Raw genomic sequence first — 22,996 nt, forward strand, 5'->3', positions numbered from 1 at the left:
AACATTAAAGTGAATTTGCTTTAGAAAACGGGAAATGAATCCAAATAAATGACTTGGCATTATTATTTTTGAAACTTGAAATTACTTCAAACTAAATGACTTGGCATTATTATTCTTGAAACTTGAAATTACTTCAAACTGTTAGCCATTACCCTTATGCTGGTGATTCAAATAAGTGTTTGAAGAATGAAGAAACACAAATGAAGTGAAGAAAGGTGACTATATCGACTTGTGAAAAGAAAGGGAGAAGAAGGATCAAAACTCACCGTTTAAATAAAGGCAGAAGCTCAATACGCAACATTTTATTTTGCTTTTAAATTTCAGTTAGGAAGTAATCATTAGTTAGTTAGTTAGTGTTTAACTTGACTCTTTCTTCACTAATTGTATACCTGTACATATAAATACTACCACATAATACCTTGATTCTTTGAATGAGAGAATACTAAGGCACATTCTCATCCATGTGCGTCGTCTCTTCCCTATCCTCCATTTCTGATGCTTCTGACATGGAATCAGAGCAGGGAAACAAAGTCTGAGTAAAGGTGCTAGCTGTGGAATAGCTACTGGTGCCATGGTATTTAGCTCTATTCTGTTTGTTTTATTTCTAGTAAAGTAAAATCTCTAAACCTATTTTCACCTTACATTTGCTGGGTATCGTTTACTGTTTAACTTCATTATATCTTTAGTATTTGCATAATCTCTTCATTATTCCTCATTAAGCTTGAGTCATGTCTATGTCTGCTGATTCGAACCAGTCAAGGTCCCAAGGATCTCAAACCTCATCACAGATTTCACCAATAGGAGATCCTCAATCTCCCTATTACCTTCATCATATTAATCACCAAGGATCAGTCATTATCAATCCAAAGCTCACCACAAGTAATTATGTGGCATGGAGCAGATCATTTTTTTTTGGCTCTGTCCATTAAAAACAAGCTGGGTTTCATTAATGGAAGCATTCCAAAACCTGAAATCACAGATACACTATACCCTTCTTGGATTAGATGTAACAATCTTATAGTAGCATGGCTATTTGATTCCATTAGCCCTCCCATAGCATCAACCGTGTTTTACATGGATTCTGCAATGGAGATCTGGAACACCCTGAAACAAAGCTTTGCTCAACCAAACGATACAAGAGTATGTAATCTGTTATGCACATTTGGGAATATCAGTCAGGGAACACGTTCAGTGGACACTTACTTTGTTGAACTTAAGGGTATTTGGGAAGAGTTGAGGAACTACAGACCCCTGCCACACTGCGAATGTGGGAAGTGCAACTCAGAATGCTTCAAAATATACATACCAGTATCAAAAGGATATGGTTTTTAGGTTTTTGAACGGATTAAATGATTCCTTTTCAACTATAAGGTCACAAATCATACTTATGGATCCCATGCCAACACTTGATAAGGTATATAGTTTGATATTGAGGGAGGAGGCTCAAAGAAATATGCTGCTTCAAACTCAACCTATGCTTGAAACCTCTACAATGCTCACTACAGCAGACACAAGAAAGAAGTTTAAGAAAGAACTGATCTGTAGTCATTGTGGCAAGAAGGGACAAAGCAAAGAAAAGTGTTCCAGAATCATTGGATTCCCTGAAGATTTTAAATTCACTAAAGGAAAGAATAATGTAAGGAAAGGAAAAGGAACTGTCAACAATGTATCAGCAGGGAGTGATCTATCAGTAGATGAAATTCATATGGAGCAGGAGGAAGGCCTTGGTGGAACAAGCACTATGTCCCAAATGTCTAACTTGCAGCATCAAGTCAACAAGTTGATGGTAATCTTGAGTGAGAATGGATTGACCAGCAATAAAGGTAAGAACATATCTGCAAATAACCAACAGACAAAGCATTCACTAGCCAACTCAGCCTTTGCAGGTATTATCTCTGGCCATCTTTGTTTTAATACCCTCAACAATATGCCTCATAAGTTTAGAAATGTGAATTCTCTCATGTTGAAACACAATTGTTGGATAATGGACCCAAGTGCAATAGATCATGTCTCAAACTGTTTAAAAAATTTTACTTATGCAAAACCAGTCACTAATTGCTTTGTACAGCTACCAAACAATAAGAGAGTTATGGTGACTCATATAGGAACTGTTAACTCAGCCCATTATTAACCTTAAATGATGTATTTTGTGTGCCAAGCTTCATATTTAACCTTATATCTATTGGTCAACTCACTAGCACCAAATCAACTTATGTTTTATTTACTAACATGTATTGTATTGTCTAGGACATTCCTTCATGGACTGTGATTGGGGTAGCTAAGGCCTCTTCCGGACTATATTTGATGGAAGATAGAAAAGAACAGCAAGACTTGTCTAGCTACTGTTTTGATAAAGTTGTCAAGCTTCCTTTTACTTCACTAGTTAGAGTCTGCAATGCAGGGCATAGGACTTTTGATTTATGGCATTTCAGACTTGGACATGCTCTTCTGGAAAGGATTAGTGTAATAAATCAACAATTTCCAAGCATTAAATGTTCAAATGATCTCATTTGTGAAATCTGCCCTTTAACAAAATAGAAAAAGTTACCTTTTCCTATTCATGTTCAGAATATAGATCCATATTGACATCTAGGGACCCTATGAGGTACCTACTTTGTTCAATCAGAGATATTTTCTCACCATTGTAGACGATTATAGTTGTTTTACATGGATTTTTCTTATGAAAAGTAAAACAGATGTTTCTAGCATAATACCTGCATTCAATGCTTTTGTTCAAAGACAATTTGATCTAAAAATCAAATGCATAAGAACTGATAATGGTCAAGAGTTTAGGCTCACAAATTTTTTTACTAAGTTAGGGATAATCCATCAATTGTCCTGTGTAGAGGATCATCAGCAAAAAAGGACTATTGAAAGAAAACATCAGCACATACTGATGGCAACAAGAAGTCTGATGTTTCATTCAAAAGTTCCAATCACTTTCTGAGGGGATGCAGTCCTAACAGCAATACATGTGATCAATAGAGTGCTTACCAAAATCCTCAAAAATAAATCACCTTATGAGCTACTCTATAAAAGACCACCTTCCTATGCACATTTAAGGTCTTTGGATGCCTTTGTTTTATATCTACCTTGACTCGAAACATAAAGAAATTAGATGAAAGGGCTAGTAAATGTATATTCCTAGGATACCCAAACAATGTTAAAGGGTTCAGAGTATATGATCTGAATGCACAAAGGGTACTGATTTCAAGAAATGTGGTTTTTCATGAAGTGATTTTTCCTTTCCAAACTTTGTAGCATAATGTACCAAAATAGGCATTTCATCAAACACCTCAAACACATAGTAGATACTTTAACCCCTTTGACCAAAATTCATAGATTTTTCAACACCAAAACCCTCCACCAGTTGAATTACACTTACCTGAATGTAATTCACCCAATGACCAACCTTCAATATCATTTGTGAATGATTTGGACCAAAATGCCCCTGATGAGGCCAATGATTTTGCTAGTACTTCTACAATTGGCAACACTAATGGACCTGAAGCAATCATAACGAATGACACACAAACATAAGTTAGAAGAAGCTCTAGATCAAAGCATATCCCAAAGTACCTTGAAGCCTACCAATTAGACTTACCTTCTCAAACCAACAATGTTACTGCACATCCAATCACTAAACACCTATCTTGCCACCAACTATCACCTGCTCATAAGTCATTCATCACTTCTCTATCAACAATTTCTAAATTAAATTCTTACTAGCAAGCAAGCAATCAAGCATTCTCACGGGAAAGATGCCATGACTGTTGAATTGAAGGCATTGGAAGATAATGGTACATGAAGCATTGTTCCACTACCTCCCAACTGTCATGTAGTAGGTTGTAAGTGGGTATACAAGGTAAAACTGAATGCTAATGGCAATGTAGAGAGATCCAAAGCACGTTTGGTTGCAAAGGGATATAATCAGATCAAAGGTTTTGACTACCAAGACACCTTCAACCTAGTGGCCAGACAAACAACAGTAAGAGTATTTTTTGCATTAGCAGTTGTACACAACTGGCATTTATCACAACTTGATGTGAATAATGCCTTCTTGAATGGTGAACTAGCAGAGGATGTATATATGGAGTTGCCACAGGGATATGTAATTAAGGGGGAGTGTCCAAGTCATTCAAGGCTGGTTTGTAAGCTACACAAGTCTCTCTATGGGCTCAAGCAAGTATCAAGAGTCTGGAATTCCAAGCTCACTACATCACTTCAAAAATTTGGTTTCAAACAGTCAAATTCAGATTACTCACTGTTCACTATGAAAACATATAATGGAGATTTTATAGCTCTCTTAGTGTATGTTGATGATATACTAATTGCAAGTAATTCTGTCCAAGTAAAGTCTGATGTCAAAGAATTTCTGAAGTTAGAATTCAAACTCAAGGAACTTGGTAAAGTAAAATACTTCCTAGGACTCGAGATTGCCAGATCACCAGAAAACATATCAATATGCCAAAGAAAATATGCTTTGGACCTTCTTGAAGAACAAGGATTACTTGGAGCTAAGCTTGTGAGTACACCAATCGACTCTAATCACAAATTGGCAAAATCCAATGATGAAGACAAGCTGACAGATGCAACAAGCTACAGACAACTAGTTGGAAAATTGCTATACTTGACATTTAGCAAACCTGACATCGCATATGCAGTGCAGGTACTCTCATAGTTCATGGAGAAGCTTGGCATTCATCACTTTGCAGCAGCTCACAGGGTCTTGAAGTACATCAAAAAGGCACCAGGTCAGGGAATATTAATGAAGTCAAAATGCAATTTAAAAATATCTGGATACTCAGACAGCAATTGGGCAGGATGCTCTGACACCAAAAAGTCAGTTACAGGCTACTACATCTTCATTGGTGATTCCTTAGTGAGTTAAAAATCAAAGAAACAGTCTGTAGTGGCAAGAAGTTCAGAAGAGGCAAAATACAGATCAATGGCTGCTACTTGTTGTGAAATCATATGGCTAAGGTCTTTAATGGCTGATTTTGGGATTAATTATTCTGAAGCTGTGAACCTATGCTCAGACAGTCAATCAACGATACAAATCAGCAAAAATTCTGTACTTCATGAGAGGACAAAACATATAGAAATGGACTGTCATTTCCATCAGAGAAAAGGTATCAGCTGGATTGATTAACCCCTTGCATATTTCAACACAGTCACAGTTGTCAGACATTTTCACCAAAGCACTTCAACCGAGACAATTCTATAATCTGTTGAGCAAGATGAATGTTCATGACATTCATAGTTCATCTTGAGGGGGAGTGTTAGACATTACCCTTATACTGGTGATTCAAATAAGTGTTTGAAGAATGAAGAAACACAAATGAAATGAAGAAAGGTGAGTATATCGACTTGTGAAAAGAAAGAGAGAAGAAGGATCAAAACTCACCGTTTAAATATAGGCAGAAGCTCAATACGCAGCGTTTTATTTTGCTTTTAAATTTCAGTTAGGAAGTAATCATTAGTTAGTTAGTTAGTGTTTAACTTTACTTTTTCTTCACTAATTGTATACTTGTACATATAAATACTACCATGTAATACCCTGATTCTTTGAATGAGAGAATACCAAGGCACATTCTCATCCATGTGCACCGTCTCTTCCCTATCCTCCATTTCTGATGCTTCGACACAAACCATGGATGAAATGGAAAATCAAGCTAGTCGAGTTGAGTTGTGAACTCGGTGGGCTCAACTTAGTGGAAAACTCAACTCCAACTAGACTAAATCGAAGGTATCTATCAATTTTCAGGTATTAGTTTGAAAAATAATCATGAAAATTTGAGCACTGGCTCAACTCAACTCATTATGCAATATATAGAATTATTTTTGTACCCAAATTTGAATGCAAATTAAGTATGAACTAATAACAAAAATATAAGTATTACTAATGACAATAAATTATAATTACAAGATTATGATATTATTACAATGATAATTATAAAACAACCTTATTTTTTTATCTCGACTTTTGTAACGTAAATATCAATGTGAATAGACGTATGAAAATTATATTTAATCAATAATTATAAAAAAAATTTTATTAAAAAAGTTAAAATTTACGTAAAAAAAAATATTGACTTAAACTAATAAATAATATATATATATATATATATATATATATATATATATTATCTGATTGAACCATTAACGGCATTAGAATTTGAGATCGATTAGTTAGTCATTTTCAAATCTAATGAATTTGAACTGAATTATTGTAAAATATGAATGACATGGTTGAAAGCTTTGACCTCCATGGTGAGCTTAGGTTAAAAGCATGGACAAATTCCATTGGTTTCTTCCGCACACGTTTCTCTGCAACTTGGCGGCTAGAGCTTGGAGCCGCCAGACAGTCCTACGTAGCCAGAACTTAGAGAGGGCAGTTTCGATCTAGGTCGAGGGCATTCTATGCAGATTCATTCAAAATGCGACTGCCCCTTTCCCTTTGTGTCTAGGGGCAATGCACAAGGGGGACCCACCCAGACTTTAGGTACAAGCATTATTATTCAACCGGTCAAATTTATTAGAGAAAAGCTTTTACATGTGCTGCCATTTTCCATGGTGTCTCTTGAAGGACACAGCAGTCCATAATGGCAGTCCCAATGTCATGCCAGGTCTCTCTTTTTTATATATAGGGGAAAGAAAATCAATGCCACTTTTCGATTTTCTCTACTAAACTTTATGGGAAATTGTAATACATAATTAATAATTTGGGTAAATTATATTACACCTTTCGAGTGTTAGATTTAAAGATATTTTGATAATTTTATTTATGATATTAAAAACGTAATTCATTCTGTGAATAGAACTTATGCAAAAAAGATTAATTGAAAAAAATAAAAACAGTTATGTTAAAAAAATTGAAATCATAAAAAATATAAATAGAATTTACTTAAAAAAAAAATTTTAGAGTCTGTTTGGTTTGACTTTTTTTTTAACTTAAAAGCTATTATAAAGTTCTTATGAACAATAATAACTTTTAAAATTAAGTTAAAATTGTTTGATAAATTTTTTTTCATAAATTATAATTTTTGTTAAATTATCATAAAAGGTATTTTTTTGAAAGGGTAATATTGTAATTATTTTTAACAAATGAGGATATTTTTAGAATAAAAATAAAAATTTTCTTGTATTTTTAAAAGAAGAAAATAAAAAGCTCATTTTTGGAACTTTTTTTTAAGCTCTTTTTTTAAAAAATTTGTTCTTAAAAAAAAAGTTACTTTTTTTTAAGAATTTATCAAAAAATCATGTTTTACTTGACTTTTACTTTTAAAAGATAGATAAGCTGAAAAAAAAACTAGACCAAACATGCACTTAAAAGAATTACCAAACATGCACTTAGAAGAATTATATAATTTTTTTTGGCTCAACGAAAGAACTATATAATTAAGCGAAATACTTGGTCAAGGTAAATCAATGTCCGATTTACGCGAGGATGAACCAGAAAAAGTACAAATTTTTATATAAAATTCGTACGGATTGACATTTTCTTCGGTCAAAACTTTATTAGAATATAAGAATGAGTAAACAAGCAAAGGAAACAAAAAACTTAATTAGAATTTTGACTTGAGAATCTTTAATTATTGTATTATATAGAAAATTAAAAAAATGTTTTAATCCCAACAATATTAGAAAGGTCCAAAACTCAATAACAATATTGATTTGGTAAAATGGCGGATGCATTTTTTAGGTACATATACAAGTAATCTATTTCTCTCCTTTCCTTGATTTTGTCCTAAACTTTATATCGATTTATTTAATTATTTCAGAAATTTAATTTTAGTTGATCTCGATAAATCAATTTAGTTAAGACCGAACGACTCATTCACTATAATTTAACGTATTTATGGATAAGTATCATGTGTAAAAGTATATATTTACTTTAAATATCGCAATTCCATGTCATTAGTCTAAAATATGGTATAACAAAAAGGAGTTCTAGTTGTGGAAATTAATATGGTATATCTTATATGTAAATAAAAAAATTTAGTGGTTGAATTGTTCTTATCCTTTCTTTACATCAATGGCCAAATATTAAGTAAAAATAAATAAAATTGTTTTTCTTACAAATTCAGCTTCTCTAAACATCTTTAATGCTTGCATTATTTTTTTTTCCTACTGATTTTGATATGTAGGATTTTTTTTTTTCCTTTTTGGGGGGTAATTCTTATCTAACAAAAAGAAATTTGGATAGCTTCAAATAATGGTCTCCTAATGATTAAACCCCACAAATTTCTATATTAAATACTAAATTTATAAGATTGGATTCAATCAAATTGATTTCTTTTTTCTTACGGTATTATTGATGAATTATTGTTTATAGGCAGATCAGTTTATATATTGGACTGTCTCATAATTATATAAGATAAAATTCAATCAAATTGATTTCTTATTTCTTACGGTATTATTGATCAAATTATTTGTTTATTGACACTTTCAGTGATTATTAAATTACTAATGGGGCCGTCTGTGAACTAGGAAATTAACAGTTGTTCATCCACCGCACATAATTAAATTAATTAATTGGCCGTACAGAAATAGACAAGAGTCAAGATCACCGAACAAAGATCTGGTAATTTACATGACTAACATAATATTATATATATATATATATAATTCCAGGGGCTATATGCAAAGAATATTCAAAAGAAAGCTATGAATTTAATTTCTACTCTTTGAAAAGAATGGTAACGGGAAATTATTAAAGAAATTGGGAAGGCAGGATGTGAGATAGACAAGTCCTCCACCTGCTACGTAAACAAAGATTTTATATTGATAAAGATTGACGGCAACTGATTGCATTAAATCAAATCCAGGGTTCCAGAAAGGCAACATTGTTTCTCCTCAGCACACTAAGCTCCACGAGTGTGGTCGCAAACCTGACTATGTCTGATTCGCCAAGCAAAGTCAAAAAGCTAAACCCCTCCCTCTATCGCTGTCCCAGAGTCCACTTTAGGATAAAGCCAGCAAAACAAGGGATTTAGGTCTTATATTTTTATAAGTATCGTAATTTTATAATAATAATATAATTAATTAAATTAAAATACATAAAAATTAAAATAATTAATAAAATATCTACTTAATAAATATTTATTTTTTCTCATTTTTTACATCTTATTAATTTTTAATTATTTATTAAAAATATATAAAAATTAAAATAATTAATAAAATAACATATTCTTCTACTTTCAATTTATTATTACTTCCCACTCCCCATAATCTTATTAATTCGTAACTATTTCTCTTATTCTCTTATTCCTAATTAATTAATAATCTCTAATAATTAATTTGTTTATATAAAATTAATTATTTTTTAAAATTTATAATATTCATTTTTAAATTCTTTCTTTCTTTTTTAACTTCAATAAAAAATGTTATTTTTTTAATTTCAGTAAAAAATATCTCATTTATATATTTAACTTTAAACTTTTGAGATAATTGAACTGACCCTGCCTCTTTGCTTCTCTTCATTGATTGTTGTTTCTTCCCTTGTACACAGAGTTAAAAATGGACCTAGCACACCAATTTGCTTTCCCTCCGTGTTGCTTTTTCTTTGCGATTGAAAGTTCTTTACGTGAATAGTGAATCGGCAGTGAGCATAGAATCAAGGGAAAGAGTCAATGTTTCGCGTGTATATATATATATAGATGTGTAAGGAATTGTCGAATTGCATCTTTCCCTCGTTAGAACTGAAGTTGCTTTCGATTGTTCTAAACCCTTTTTCATTGTCTGCTGATACACTGACAAAAGCTGAAAACCAGACTGTTTTGTTTTATGTTCTTCTGACAAAACCTGAACGGGCAACAATGAAGTTCGGGAAGGAATTTGTGTCTCAGATGGTGCCGGAGTGGCAAGAGGCGTATATGAATTATGATTATCTGAAAACCCTTTTGAAAGATATCCATGTTTTCAAGCAAAGAACCAGGCCACCAGCTAGCCCAAGGGGCCTAAAACGGACCCTGACTCTGTACAGGGCTTTCAGCGGCCTAACCCTAAGACACAACCACCCACCCATCAGTCCATCCACACCGGATATTGAGGATCAACCCATCCTGGTGACTTCTGTCAACCGGGATGGTTCCCAGAGTTATGAAACGACTTTTCTTATGCAGGCAGACGATGGGGCAGAATACGAGTTTCTGTTCTTTAGGAGGCTTGATGATGAGTTCAATAAGGTGGATAAGTTTTACAAGTCCAAGGTGGAAGAGGTGACGCAGGAGGCTGAGATCCTGAATAAGCAAATGGATGCTTTGATTGCTTTCAGGATTAAAGTGGAGAATCCACAAGGATGGTCATGGCAGGACAGGTCAGGCGACATGACCCGTCTTGCCTCAGATGTTGCAGCGTCTACGGCTGCATTGGCAGCTTCTATTCCAGCTGGGGCTAGAGCCAGCAGTAAGTCAAGCACACAACACATTGTAAATTGTTTGATATATTTTGGACACTTGATAAGGACATGACACTTGTAAAAAATTGTCAGAAACATAACGTACTTGGATCAGACAGCTGGTATCCGTGGTCTAACATCATCTGATTGCATGTACGTAACATAGTAAACGAATGCTTAATTTTTGCTTGATGTACAGGAAGAGTTGATCGCATGGAAATTATTGAAGAGGGGCCAAGCATGCATGAGGAATCAGATGAGGATAAAGAAGAGAAAGAGAGCAAACATGGAAAGGAAAATGTTCAAGTTCAAAAGCCAGTTGTTAATAACTATAAGGGCCGTAAACCAGCTCCATTACAGATACTAGACCGAGTAAAAATAAATAAGACTCTTGAGACCCCTCGATCAACCATCAAAGGCTTTCTGAACGTCCCTCAGAAGACTGAGCTGAAGTTTAACAGGGAAAATCTGAAGAAAGTTGAGAACCAACTAAAGCGAGCTTTTGTTGAATTCTACCAAAAACTTCGCCTTCTCAAGAGTTATAGGTAAATGACTAATGCTTTATAAATTAAACTTAGATCAGTACTTTCTCTGCTTTCAATTCGAATTATAGTTGACTTTGTTGTGTTTGGAACAGCTTCTTAAATACATTGGCTTTCTCCAAAATCATGAAGAAATATGACAAGGTATATCCCTTTTTTTTCATTAATCAACTCCTTCCCTGATTCAGATGCCAAATTGGGATTTCTGTCTTTTTAACATTTTGTCCCTCATGCCTGCAGATCACATCAAGGACCGCTGCAAGATCTTACATGAAAATGGTGGATAATTCTTATCTAGGTAGCTCTGAAGAGGTGAGCTCTCATTAATTTATTTACTAAAAATTTTCAGGTTTTCTATACTAAACTATGTGTAATGCCATGGATTACTGATAATTTGCATGTTCAATTACAGGTTACCAAACTCATGGGGAGAGTTGAAGCTACATTCATCAAGCATTTCGCAAACTCAAACCGCAGCAAAGGAATGAATATCTTGAGACCAAAAGCTAGGAAACAAAGACATAGAATAACATTTTCTACAGGTAGAATACATAAGGAATTAATGAAGCAATTTCGTTTCAAAAGATATAACTCTTTATGACTCATTGTTGGTTTCTTCCTCGAGAACATTCTCAGGTTTCTTTGCCGGTTGTACACTTGCTCTTATATTAGCACTTATTTTGATTATTCGTGCCCGCAATATCATGGGAAAGGAGGGAAGGATCCAGTACATGGAAACCATGTTCCCTCTTTACAGGTAACAACAAATTAAGGTCTTGGCTTGAATGTATTCCCCTTTATCATCTGATTTTCTTCAAAATCCTGTCCCTGTAGACCATTTTTGACAAGGTTTTACAAATTAACATCTTGCAGCTTATTTGGATTCATTGTTCTACACATGGTTATGTATGCTGCCAACATATACTTCTGGAGGCGGTATCGAATCAATTACGCCTTCATATTTGGTTTCAAGCAAGGAACAGAACTAGGCTACAGGGAGGTGCTCCTTGTAAGTTTTGCTCTTGCAGTATTGGCACTAGCCAGTGTGCTCTCAAATCTTGATATGGAGATGGATCCCAAAACAAAGGATTATGAAACATTTACCGAAATTATCCCTTTGATCTTGGTTGGGGTAAGGATTAGATATTGAATTTATTCAAATGAGATATCCAAGCGTTTCTGCCACTCCCTTTCCACCAGTACATAGAGTTAACTGATCTCTTGGTTTCTTCTTTGCTCTGCAGGTTCTGTTTATCATATTGTTCTTGCCATTCAACATCTTGTATCGATCAAGTCGTTTCTTCTTCCTCACATGTTTGTTCCACTGTATCTGTGCCCCTCTGTACAAGGTAAAAGAGGGATAGGTGATGGTTTTGTAGAATAGACAAAAACATACTGATGAGCTTCGACGATCAGGTCTAACTAATCTGTAAATTACTTTCTACTGCAGGTCACCCTCCCAGATTTCTTCCTGGCAGATCAGTTAACTAGCCAGGTTTGTGACGTGAACCTTGCTGTCTGAAAACTGAGTGCCTTTGTATGTTTGAAATCGTCAATTCATATAAATGTTTCAACCTTTGCTTTGTTTCAGGTGCAAGCATTAAGAAGCCTTGAGTTCTACGTTTGCTACTATGGATGGGGAGATTTTAGACACAGACAGAACAGCTGCAAAAGCAACGATGTATTCAACACTTTTAGCTTCATTATTGCTGTGATCCCATATTGGTCTCGCCTCCTTCAGGTATTTACTTCAACTTGAAAACACTGTACTTCCAGATGACCTTAGTTGGCCATCGAAACTAATTAAGAATGCTTCTGTTAACCCTTTATCAGTGCCTGCGTCGGTTGTTTGAAGAGAAAGACCCCCTGCAAGGATACAATGGGCTGAAATATTTCCTGACAATTGTAGCTGTTTGTCTTCGGACTGCTTACAGTCTTAACAAGGGGTTAGGTTGGAAAGTATTGGCTCTCACTTTCTCAATTGCTGCTGCAATTGTTGGTACTTACTGGGACCTTGTCTATGACTGGGGACTTCTTCACCGGCATTCTAAGAACAGATGGTTGAGAGACAAACTCCTTATCCCTCAAAAAAGTGTATACTTTGGGGCCATGGTGAGTATAAAGGCAGAGGAACATATTTGCTTACCATTCTATTCTATCATCTGTCTAACAATGTTTTTTGATTCAAAAATGCAGGTCCTCAATGTTCTGCTGAGATTTGCATGGTTGCAAACTGTGTTCAATTTCAAGTTGTTCACTCTGCATAGACAAACCTTGATCACAATAGTTGCCAGTCTTGAGATCATCCGGCGTGGCATGTGGAATTTCTTCAGGTAACTAAGATGTCTTTTTCCATGTGATCTGATAAACTCATTCCTGAGAAGTAATCTAACATTTTTCTATCATCATTTGATCAGGTTAGAAAATGAACATTTGAATAACGTGGGCAAGTACCGTGCATTCAAGTCAGTGCCATTACCTTTCAACTATGATGAAGATGAAGATAAAGATGAATAGGACCTTCAATTTCAACTAAGTACTACATGTAAAGGGCTATAGGCCTATAGCAGAGACCTTCAATTTCAACTAAGTACTACATGTAAAGGGCTATAGGCCTATAGCAGAGAAATAAATTTGACACTCATACAATAATTTTGAAGCGGCAGTAGAAAAGTTGTTGTAACTATTATCATTTGATTTTTTCTTTATGTAAAAATTGTTGTCCTATATCTTCAAAGTTTAGAGGTCAAAAAATGGTTTCTTGTAAATGCATTTATCAAATGTACTTCCACTAGAAGATTGACTAGTCAATTGAGTGGCTCACTTTCCTCTTAGCTTCCTCAGCTTTATCATCTCATAAAAATGTCAAAAATTTACAAGTTTGAACCAAATGGGCAAGTCAAAAAATAAATAAAACAGGATTGCTTGAATATAAATGACGACTAAGATTATAGTAAATATGTGCCAACATTTTTTTGGAGATTTGATTCAAAGTTAAAAAAATCAAACTTCAATGATTTCTTTTGTAAATATTCAAATAGCAAGGCTACAAAATAGTATAGACCTCCATCTCTTCTGAATACTTCTTAACTCTCTCAAACTGGCTAATATCCCCATTTCAAAGAATAAAAAAGAAAAATCAAAGTAGAAAATACATATATGATGAGATACCGGTACTGCTAGCTGCACGTATCCACTTATCCTACTGTAGAAAACTACATACACTTACAGGCTTACATCCAAAGATAGCTTGATAGTAAGCAATCTATAAATATACTACTTTCATAAACTATAATGGATGGAAACAGAAAGTCTACCAGTAAGATACAATCACAGGTGGGGTCTCTTCTGTTGACAGAGTGTAGAATGGGAGTAAGAGCAGTGAACTTTAACAACAACAATCAGCCAAATTAATCTTTTCTCCTCATGGAAAAGGATTTCTTCTTCTTTGGGGGGTACAAATCATGCAAAGGAATTTGCCATTCTAAGAATCAACAAATTACAGATTTATGAAATAGGAAGGGTTAGGGAACAATCACATTGCATAACCAATTCAAACAAGTATCAATTAAACATTTATTTTACTCAATCAAATAAGAATGTTATCTTGAAGAGCAATACAATTATAAGCATCTAAGTTCAAATGCCACACTCAAATCTTTTCCTCAACATACCTCACCGTAGGATTTGCATAGCATCCATACTCGAAAACTCTCAAAACACCTCTCCATTCAGTTCTTGAAAGGTTGATCAAGTTCGGGCTCATTAACTCTGTTCAACAAGACCTTGAATGTTGTTGGAACAACTGCAAAAGAAGTAACAACTACTGGAGCATGTAGAAATATTGTTCTTTCAAACAATTCCGGTTACCAATCTTGAACCAACTGGTGACTAACCAGCAACTTTAAAATTCATTTCAAACTTAGAATTCCCAAGTTACTTAATCACATAAATCAACCAGCAAGTCTGAAACAGCATACGAAAGTAATCTAAACAATCAAAGATAACTAAAACACAATAATGTTTGTTCCAGTGAAAAATCATTATCCAGTCAATATTATTCATTTCTCGTGATCTCTTAATAACCTTTCCTCTATTAGTAGTAAATCAGTATCCAAAAAAGTATCCTCCTTTGCCATCCAATTGGCTGAGTTTACCGCTAAAAACAACAATTATCTCTAAAAACCCAAAAAGATAATTTCAAAACCAGCAAGCACCTCAAATTTTCTGCAAATCCTCTTTGGATTCCAAATTTTGCTCAGAATCTTTAGCAGCCTTTTCTTTTTCTAACTCCCTAATGGCTTCTTCCTGGGCGGCCTTCTCGGCTTTCAGTATCGGCTCATAGTAATCGGCGTGAGCCTCCATGCACTTCTTCAAAGCCGAAGTGGCTTCCATGCATTTCATGGCAACGTCTTCGCCATTCTTCTCGGCTTCGTCCACGCACGTTTCCCAAGCTACAAAGCTTTCTTTGCAGCCACCCGCTTTCATGAACAAGCAAAACCCACACTCTCCTTCTTCCTCTTCCCCTCCCTCTCCTGAATTCGACGATTCACCGTTGGGTTGATCTGGGTCTGGGTCTGCCGGGTTATTGTTCTCGGTGGAGGAATCTGACGGGATTGTTGGGCTTTCGGAATCCGTGGATTCAGGGTTTGGTGATGACATGGTACGTCTGATGAGTGTGAATACGATGAAAATCGGTGAGTTAGAGGGCGAGTTAGAGTAGCGCGAAGAATCGCTAGGGCTTGTTGCTGAAGTGAAGTCATCGCACGCCAGCTTAAAACCTCCTAAAACCCTTTGAAAAAGTTTGTTTCTTTTCGCCTTTATTCTTAATTAATTAATAAAACAGACTATTCTATTTGTATTTGGGCCGACTGACCCAAACAATTTCAGTTGGGCCTTAACTTAGTTCTTTAGTATTATTTTACAAACATAATTTAAGTAACTAAAATTCGATATGAATTTATTAATTTTTCTTGACGAATTACTCTTTTGTTAAAATATATAATATAAATATCAAATATTTATTCAATAATATATATGTATATTTTTAAATTAAAAAATTAAATTTGAATACAAAAAAAAAAATACTTGATTGGTTGAGAAAAATTCATTTAAAATTTCAATTTCTATCACTGTTGGACACTAAAGTTTTAACTTATAAGTGTAACCAATTTGATGTAAGCTGATGCAGTGCTTTGGTGGGTAAAAACCATTAGTAACAAATTAAATCAGAAGCTTTTTTTTTTTTTTCCAAGTCAGCCAATGGCTATGATCAGAATTGACTACATTTTTCTGATACTGTGTTCTGCAATATGTCCCTAAAGTCCAGATGCCAGAGACTTTTCTGAATGCTTTCTTAATGCTGCAGGATTGCCTTCCAAGAAGTGGATTTGGATTTGCCTTACCTGGTTCTGAATGTGCTCTGGATGGAGATATCTTGCTGGTGGTTAATCACCCTTGGTTGAGTCCTCATCAATGTAATTGCAAGGAAGAGGAACTGATTTCAATGCCCATAACTTGCCAACATTGTTCAAGTGTTCATTCTCTATCCTGGTTAAACAATGATCCATTTCTCAGCACATACTGCATGTTGACAAAAATCAAGTTTGGCCTCTTTAAAGGGTCAGCAATATTGCCTCATTTGAGAAGGTTTCTCTGACATTGGATCAGAACTAAGAAGTAGAAGGATCTTGTAGCATTCTGTTCGTTTTCTCTATGAGATTGTGGCAGTGATTTTCATATTATGATAAGGGATGAAGGGATTGGACATGCTAGTGACTGCTATATTTTGCAGAATCAAAATGAACATGAATGTCTTGCCTAGTTTCAGGAGTGGTTCAGTGCCTGAAGAAGTTCCAAAGACCACGACGAATAATTTCTAGGCAGGAAATGACAGTTGTTATGACCACTTTATGAACTGCAAGCAGTTAAATTCCAACACCAACTGCACCCAAGCAACTCTCAAAACCATATCCAGGGCCTGTGTGATGCACAAAACATACAGTTAGTAACGTTAACTCTGGAAGAAGATTGGAACACCAAAGTTCCTGTCACTTGACATCACCGTAGCTGCAAAGTAGACGCTTTTGTGTGGAACCAGAAGTTTATCTCTCAAATAAGCATTCTTTGAATGCCTTCGCAAAAGACCCCAGTCCATGACAAGTTCCAAATATGTACTCAATATTGTCGTAACAGCTGAGCTGACCGTTCCCTTCTTTAGTTCGAAAGCAGTTCTAATGAGAATTGCAACGATTGTCAAGAAGTAATTTAAACCACCGTATCCATGCACTGCAGCTTTCTCCTCAAATAAACGATGAAGGCACTGCAGAAAATCACATGCACTTCTGGCATCAATACAAATAAGAGTTTCTTCCATGGTTTTGCTAAAAGGGTTATTTTGCTTTGTTTAGAATATAATGAACATAAAATGTAGATTTTAAGTTAAAGTTTGATGCATCGCCTCCTAGGCAGAAATGGGCTGAGAACCAGACTATGTTGCTTTTGATCAATCTTAGGATGAATGGATTGGCACAAGGTAGCTGCATTTGAGGCTTACCTTGTCACGTTATTCCATATGCATATGTTATACATAGTTATGTCAAAATCTAAACACTCAGACATGCATATATATATAAAAATAGAACAATTATTAGGAGCTGCAATGTCTAGCCTGCTAATGTTGATGCAACTCTAACACGTAGGACAACACTTTTGGGTAGAACATAATAGTCAGATGCTGTGGGGCACAATGTGTTCCAAGGATGGAAATACTAGGTCAATACAGAAGTGATAGCATTTGCTCTGACTAGCATTAAGAAAAAATAATCACACCAAACATTTGGTTGCTGCATGACTGAGAAATTTATTATGGCGCTGCACATTGCATAGGCACGTTAGCATAATGTAATTTGATGCATCCAAAATGAAGGTACCATGTGGACAAGGTGAACTGCTTGCATATGGTAGGGGACAGATAAAATTCAAAGTATCGATTGTCATAGAGTTCCCTAGAACCTCCTATACAATGCTTTGTTACATGATTCTCTTCTCCATAATAAGAATGATCATTCAGGTACACTGTTTCCTGCATCAAAAGTTGCAAGCATGCAACACCAGAAAAATGAAATGAAATGATACCTGTAGCAAACAGATCCAGTATGGTATTAGAGCAACGGCAAAATAAAGAACATTGTAAACACCATGACCATGGCATTTGTCTTGCCGTTGGGAGACTTCTCCCAAGCTGTAGTAGCAAATATAAAGGTCAAGACTCCTTATAGCTTGGACCTGAGATCAAATGGTGGGAGACATCAGAAACAGATGCAAGTCTTTCTCTCTTTTTCTTTTTGGCCAAGGAAAAAGGCCCAAGTTAGTTTATCTTTGTCCTTTATACTTTGACCAAATACATAAATACTTTGTGAAACCTGGCTGGTAAGCTGATCTGCCAAGAAAAAATCTGAAAGTGTAACCTGCAAATAGACAACAATAATGATATCATGACTATCTTAGTTGTCTCGCACACACATTGTTATTCTGATTTTCTCCATTGCATTACCTTGTAAAGAGGAGCACGAAGGCAGCGAAATAAGGATTGAATGAAGAAGAAACGAGTTGAGCGGTATATGATGTCAAAAGGACAAAACAGTATGACCAGAACAATCTGCAACATACAAGAGAAATCATAAGATGTAAATTCCGCTAAGTGTTATACATAATTAATAGAAGGAAAAAGGGAATAGTTATACTTCATCAGAAAACTGAGTCAATTCTTATTTAGCAGCAATATCAGAATAAAAAACTAAAGCTACTTCTGAATTCTTACTGCAATTAAGCCCAAAGGGAAAAGCTGAGTTAATTTCTTGTGATGCTGAGTTTTTTAGCCCAGATCCAAGTGCGAGTTTCCCAGGAAACCAGCTAATGCAAGGACTGCAAGACTTGAACTCAGGAGGAAGACTTCTCTATAGCTCAACTCAGTTCCCTGCTTGAAACCAAAGGTAAATGGATAGTTGATTCGATAACGCCTCCAAAAGAATATGTCTGCAGAATACATGAGCATATGCAGGACAACATATGCAAAATAACTGCAAAGAAATTAAAGTAGTTCTTAGTGAGTACATGGTCTGGAAGTAAAATTGTCGAAGAGATCAAATTAATTCTAAATGTAATGTAACAGAAATATCAGAAAACTCCTTCATTGCCTGTAAAGTGGGAAAACGTTAACCATGTATGAGGCACCCTCCTTATGCGTTAGTTTTCTGGTCTCCATCCTTAAAACAACAGCAATGAGCAATGCAATTGAAAAACCAGAAAAGAAGCCTGAAGACAACAACACAACAGAAGTTAATAGATGGAGGTTCTGAACTAGGCTTTGCATGCTAATTACCTTGCTAAAGAATTTCTTGGTATGGCAAATTGAGCAGTGAGTTAAGTTAGTACGTACCAGAACCGAATGTAACACTGTGCTTCTCTTTTTTGCTTTTTGGTCTCAATGATTTCATGCCTTCTTGTATATTCGCATTTGAAAAATGCTTGACGAAGATAGCTTCAACCCTCTCCAAGAGATTATTCACCTAGAATAGAACAGAGCTAGTCAGTTAAAAGGAAAATTTGCTCTAGGTAGAGAGGTGACATATAAAAGAGCCAAATTTACTAGCTTGTTTTCAATTCTCAATTCATAGATGGACCCTTTTATGCAAATAAGCTCCTAGTTATCTTTGCATTAGACTGGGGGGTATATTCATGATTTTTCTTAGAGAAGAATGAAGTCTGTGAAATTTGGGGCACAGACATAAATTGTAATAATAAGATAAAAGTGTCAGTAACTGAGACAAAACCTCATCACAACTGCCAATATAAGAGTTTTTCACTCGTTTCATGTATGGTCTTGCTGCCCTTCTTGATGCAATCTTCATCCATGCGGAGTAAACAAGTAACAGATCATTGAGAGGGGTTTAGATCAAATCAAAGTGCCATTTTTTCTGCTTCTAATTAGTATAAATGCAACCTGGATATTTGTACAAGCATTTGATTCCTGACCTTTTCATATGTTTTCATGATCTTGGATAATGCTGTAAGATTCATGAAACTGGTTCAACCATATGCAAGACACATGTCAATGACTTTAAAAGCAAAAAATATTTTACTAAATAGTAAATCAACAGATTGTTTAACTGTTTATCACCTGTAGTGCTTTAGAAGCTGAAGCTTCTGGTAGAATTCAATAAACACCTTTCTCAGCCTTTTTTCAACTTTCCTCAGTTCATCCTTTTCGAAACATAACTCATCATCTTTGGAATCTTTGAAAAGACCTTTTATGGTTGACAGAGGAGATTCAAGGGTATTGTTAATCTTCACATGCTCAAGAATTTCCAGGGGATCTTGTTGGCTGGCAGAGCTGTTGCCTACCACCTGGTAACCATTACTCTTTTGAATATTTCGAAATGGATTGAATTCTGGGCCACTAGTGGATTCTTCATCTTGATTAATCTCTTGAAGAATCACATCTATATTTTCACCTCCTACACATTCAGAATAAAGACTGTAAGTTCAAGGACACAATAGTTTCCTTGAGTAACAGAAGATCGTCATTATCATGAATCAGAACTACATCACCACTACGAAAGTTGGAAGATTCTTCTAGTGCACTTCTGCCCCTCATCTCCACTTCATAACTTGAATCTTCAAACCCCATTCCTGCACATTTGGCATACAGGAAAGGTATATAAGGACTGGTAGCCTCAATATACTTGAATAAAAAAGCTACCAGAGCTGCTTCACCACGTCTAAACACTGAAATATAAGTTTTAGCTGTGGTTTTTCTTCCAGTTACTATAGCAACCACTGTTGCAAAAGATGTTTTTACACTGTCATATAATTTACTATATGAATCTCTGACCAAAATGAATTAAAATGTGAAGCTTCTGTATCAGCTGCACTTTAATTATTTTTTAGAAGTATATATGATTGATTATTGTTTGTACATATTCTGTTATTTTCTTTCATTACCATTAAATTTGGATAGAAGTTGTTTAAATTTTGCAAAAACCCTACATGATATTAGTTCTGCAATGACCCTGAGTAGTCTCTTTCAAGGGCATCCTAGTCGAAATATCAGCAGGCTGATGTTCTCTTAAACTATCACCGTTACCACCACAGCTTTGTACCCTCATCCGCAAAGCAATCAAAGCGTCCATTCGTTTATTCAGTAAAGCTGCTTTATCCATCACTGCCTCTATCTTTTGCTTATAAAAGGTATTGACCTTGTTGAACTCTTCATCAAGCGTTCTAAAGAATTCTACCTCAATCTCTCCTCCTTCCCCAGACTGCCCGAGGAACTCTGTCCTGTAAAACTGTCCAGAATCATCTTTCTGCAATCTGTCAACACCTGTCACTTGATCCTCTACATCTCCCTTGTTCATTAGGTTGCTTGGGTGTAGATGTAGACCACTGAGAGTTCGGCGCAGAGATAATTTCTTCTGTAAGGATTTCAGAGGTGTTTCCGGTTGCTTACTTAGCTTGTGGTGCAAAATCTCTCGTAAAATACTTTTTAGAACATTATAATCCACATACGCTTCTGTCCACTCAGGCACCATTTGCTTCTTAATTCTTTTCTAGATTTCATTGTCTTCTAAGTCTTTGCTTATATCTCACCAAAGCAGTCAGGGGATTTCTGCTTTAACCTGAACTACTAGAATTATAACTTCTCAGAGGATGAACTTGTTATAAAGACACATGCAATCATGTTCTAACAAGTAACCAGAACTACAAGAAAATCAATCAAAGAACTGAAAACGAGTGCATGTTAAAGAAACAAACTAAGAGCTGTTGGAGAAAAGGCATACTGAGATACCTTGTTTTAGTTGTTTAACATAAGCAAACAAGAAAAAGAAAAAGAACCAGAGTCATTGAAAATGACTCATGAAAGGAAACTTCAATTTTAAGTTCTCTGTCTTCTCTAAAGCACTGAAAATGAGGGAGGTCGAGTTGTCATCTCATGCGAATGTCAAGTAATGGCTGTTAATTTACAGTCCTTCAGTCTGGCTGTAGTTAGTTATGACAAGTGACAAGAAATCAGGTGGTGGTGACCACATTCCATGGAGGCGGTCTTAACCAGTAAAGAAATATTTTATTTCTTGCATGGTTTTTCGTCTTTTGTCTCCTTTCACTTGACTGGATAACAAGATATGTGTGAGGTACGCTTTTTGACCACCAGAACACCTCTCTCCACTGCATGCGGCGGTGGGGACAATAGGGGGCAACACGCGGCTTCACCCTCGGGAAACAGATGTGATGATGTGCTAATTTCTGCAGCATCTGATAGCAGTAAATCCGGCATACATTGGACTATTTGTGTTGTTTGGATAAATCCCAGTTTCCCATCTGTTGATTGGCAAGATCTTGTCAGGTTGTTTTTGCTGAAATCATACTTATGAGTTGCTTTTTCCTTTAGCTAACCTTCGTTTTAGCTAAGCTATTGAAAGGATATTGAACTCTCTGGTATCAGCATACCATCAGGTGCGAAAGAACCTGCCTGGAAAGGCTGCAAATGTTACTATTGGACAGCTTGGAGAATCCTGAAGATTTATGGATCAATAATCACATACAACAACTTGTAAACACCCTTTGTTCTCAAAATTAAGATCTTATAAATTGAAATGTGGAAAATCCCAACAAGCCAAGATTCCATTTCGGAATCAAGCTAATCAGAGGCATGATTTTCCTTTTCTGCCGCTTGAATTGATATTCCAGAATCGTTTGTCTAGTGTCTTGTTTAGCAGTAGGATTCCTGAAAGTTGTAGGACACTTGGCAAAGAGTGTTCAACCTGCTCTGGCAAGGACCCTGCTTGGCCATCGTTAATCTTACATTTATGACATTACTTACCCTCATGGTAGACTATTCCTAAAGTCCATAAATTGAGGAAAGATGGAGAAGCCAAAAAGAGAGTGATGCCGAATGATCGAGAAAGTAGATTTCTAAGTTATACCACTACGTCATGAAGCAGTAAACGTGTTCGAGATCAACATTACTTTCCAATATTGGAAAGGAGTGCAC

General features: G+C 35.5%; 3 protein-coding genes across 3 annotated transcripts; 1 reads left to right on the plus strand and 2 right to left on the minus strand.

Annotated features, from left to right (window-relative positions):
• Window positions 9,654-13,521, plus strand: LOC18610350 (phosphate transporter PHO1 homolog 3). Its single transcript, XM_018114665.1, has 13 exons — window positions 9,654-10,410; window positions 10,602-10,947; window positions 11,040-11,088; window positions 11,185-11,256; window positions 11,357-11,486; window positions 11,581-11,701; window positions 11,818-12,076; window positions 12,189-12,293; window positions 12,395-12,439; window positions 12,536-12,685; window positions 12,778-13,056; window positions 13,141-13,277; window positions 13,362-13,521. The coding sequence occupies exons 1-13, from the start codon at window positions 9,663-9,665 to the stop codon at window positions 13,459-13,461; spliced, it is 2,541 nt and encodes an 846-aa protein (XP_017970154.1). The 5' UTR covers window positions 9,654-9,662; the 3' UTR covers window positions 13,462-13,521.
• LOC18610351 lies at window positions 14,507-15,738 on the minus strand. Its single transcript, XM_018114738.1, has one exon. The coding sequence runs from the start codon at window positions 15,604-15,606 to the stop codon at window positions 15,163-15,165; it is 444 nt and encodes a 147-aa protein (XP_017970227.1). The 5' UTR covers window positions 15,607-15,738; the 3' UTR covers window positions 14,507-15,162.
• On the minus strand, window positions 16,392-22,279 carry LOC18610353 (phosphate transporter PHO1 homolog 10). Its single transcript, XM_018115017.1, is given in 15 exon segments — window positions 16,392-16,494; window positions 16,789-16,870; window positions 16,873-16,924; window positions 17,009-17,266; window positions 18,082-18,231; window positions 18,369-18,413; window positions 18,500-18,604; window positions 18,767-19,025; window positions 19,143-19,260; window positions 19,385-19,514; window positions 19,779-19,850; window positions 19,981-20,029; window positions 20,126-20,462; window positions 21,017-21,554; window positions 22,154-22,279. Coding segments are annotated over 15 exon segments (2,424 nt in total).

The sequence above is a fragment of the Theobroma cacao genome, chromosome 2 (genome assembly GCF_000208745.1).
Source record: "Theobroma cacao cultivar B97-61/B2 chromosome 2, Criollo_cocoa_genome_V2, whole genome shotgun sequence".
Classification (NCBI taxonomy): Eukaryota; Viridiplantae; Streptophyta; class Magnoliopsida; order Malvales; family Malvaceae; genus Theobroma; species Theobroma cacao.

Coding starts and splice junctions, on each gene's coding strand:
- LOC18610350 (XM_018114665.1), top strand. CDS start 9,663: ATGTGTAAGGAATTGTCGAATTGCATCTTTCCCTCGTTAGAACTGAAG. Junction 12,294..12,394: donor TCTGTGCCCCTCTGTACAAG/GTAAAAGAGGGA, acceptor TTTCTACTGCAG/GTCACCCTCCCAGATTTCTT. Junction 12,686..12,777: donor ATTGGTCTCGCCTCCTTCAG/GTATTTACTTCA, acceptor ACCCTTTATCAG/TGCCTGCGTCGGTTGTTTGA.
- LOC18610351 (XM_018114738.1), bottom strand. CDS start 15,606: ATGTCATCACCAAACCCTGAATCCACGGATTCCGAAAGCCCAACAATC.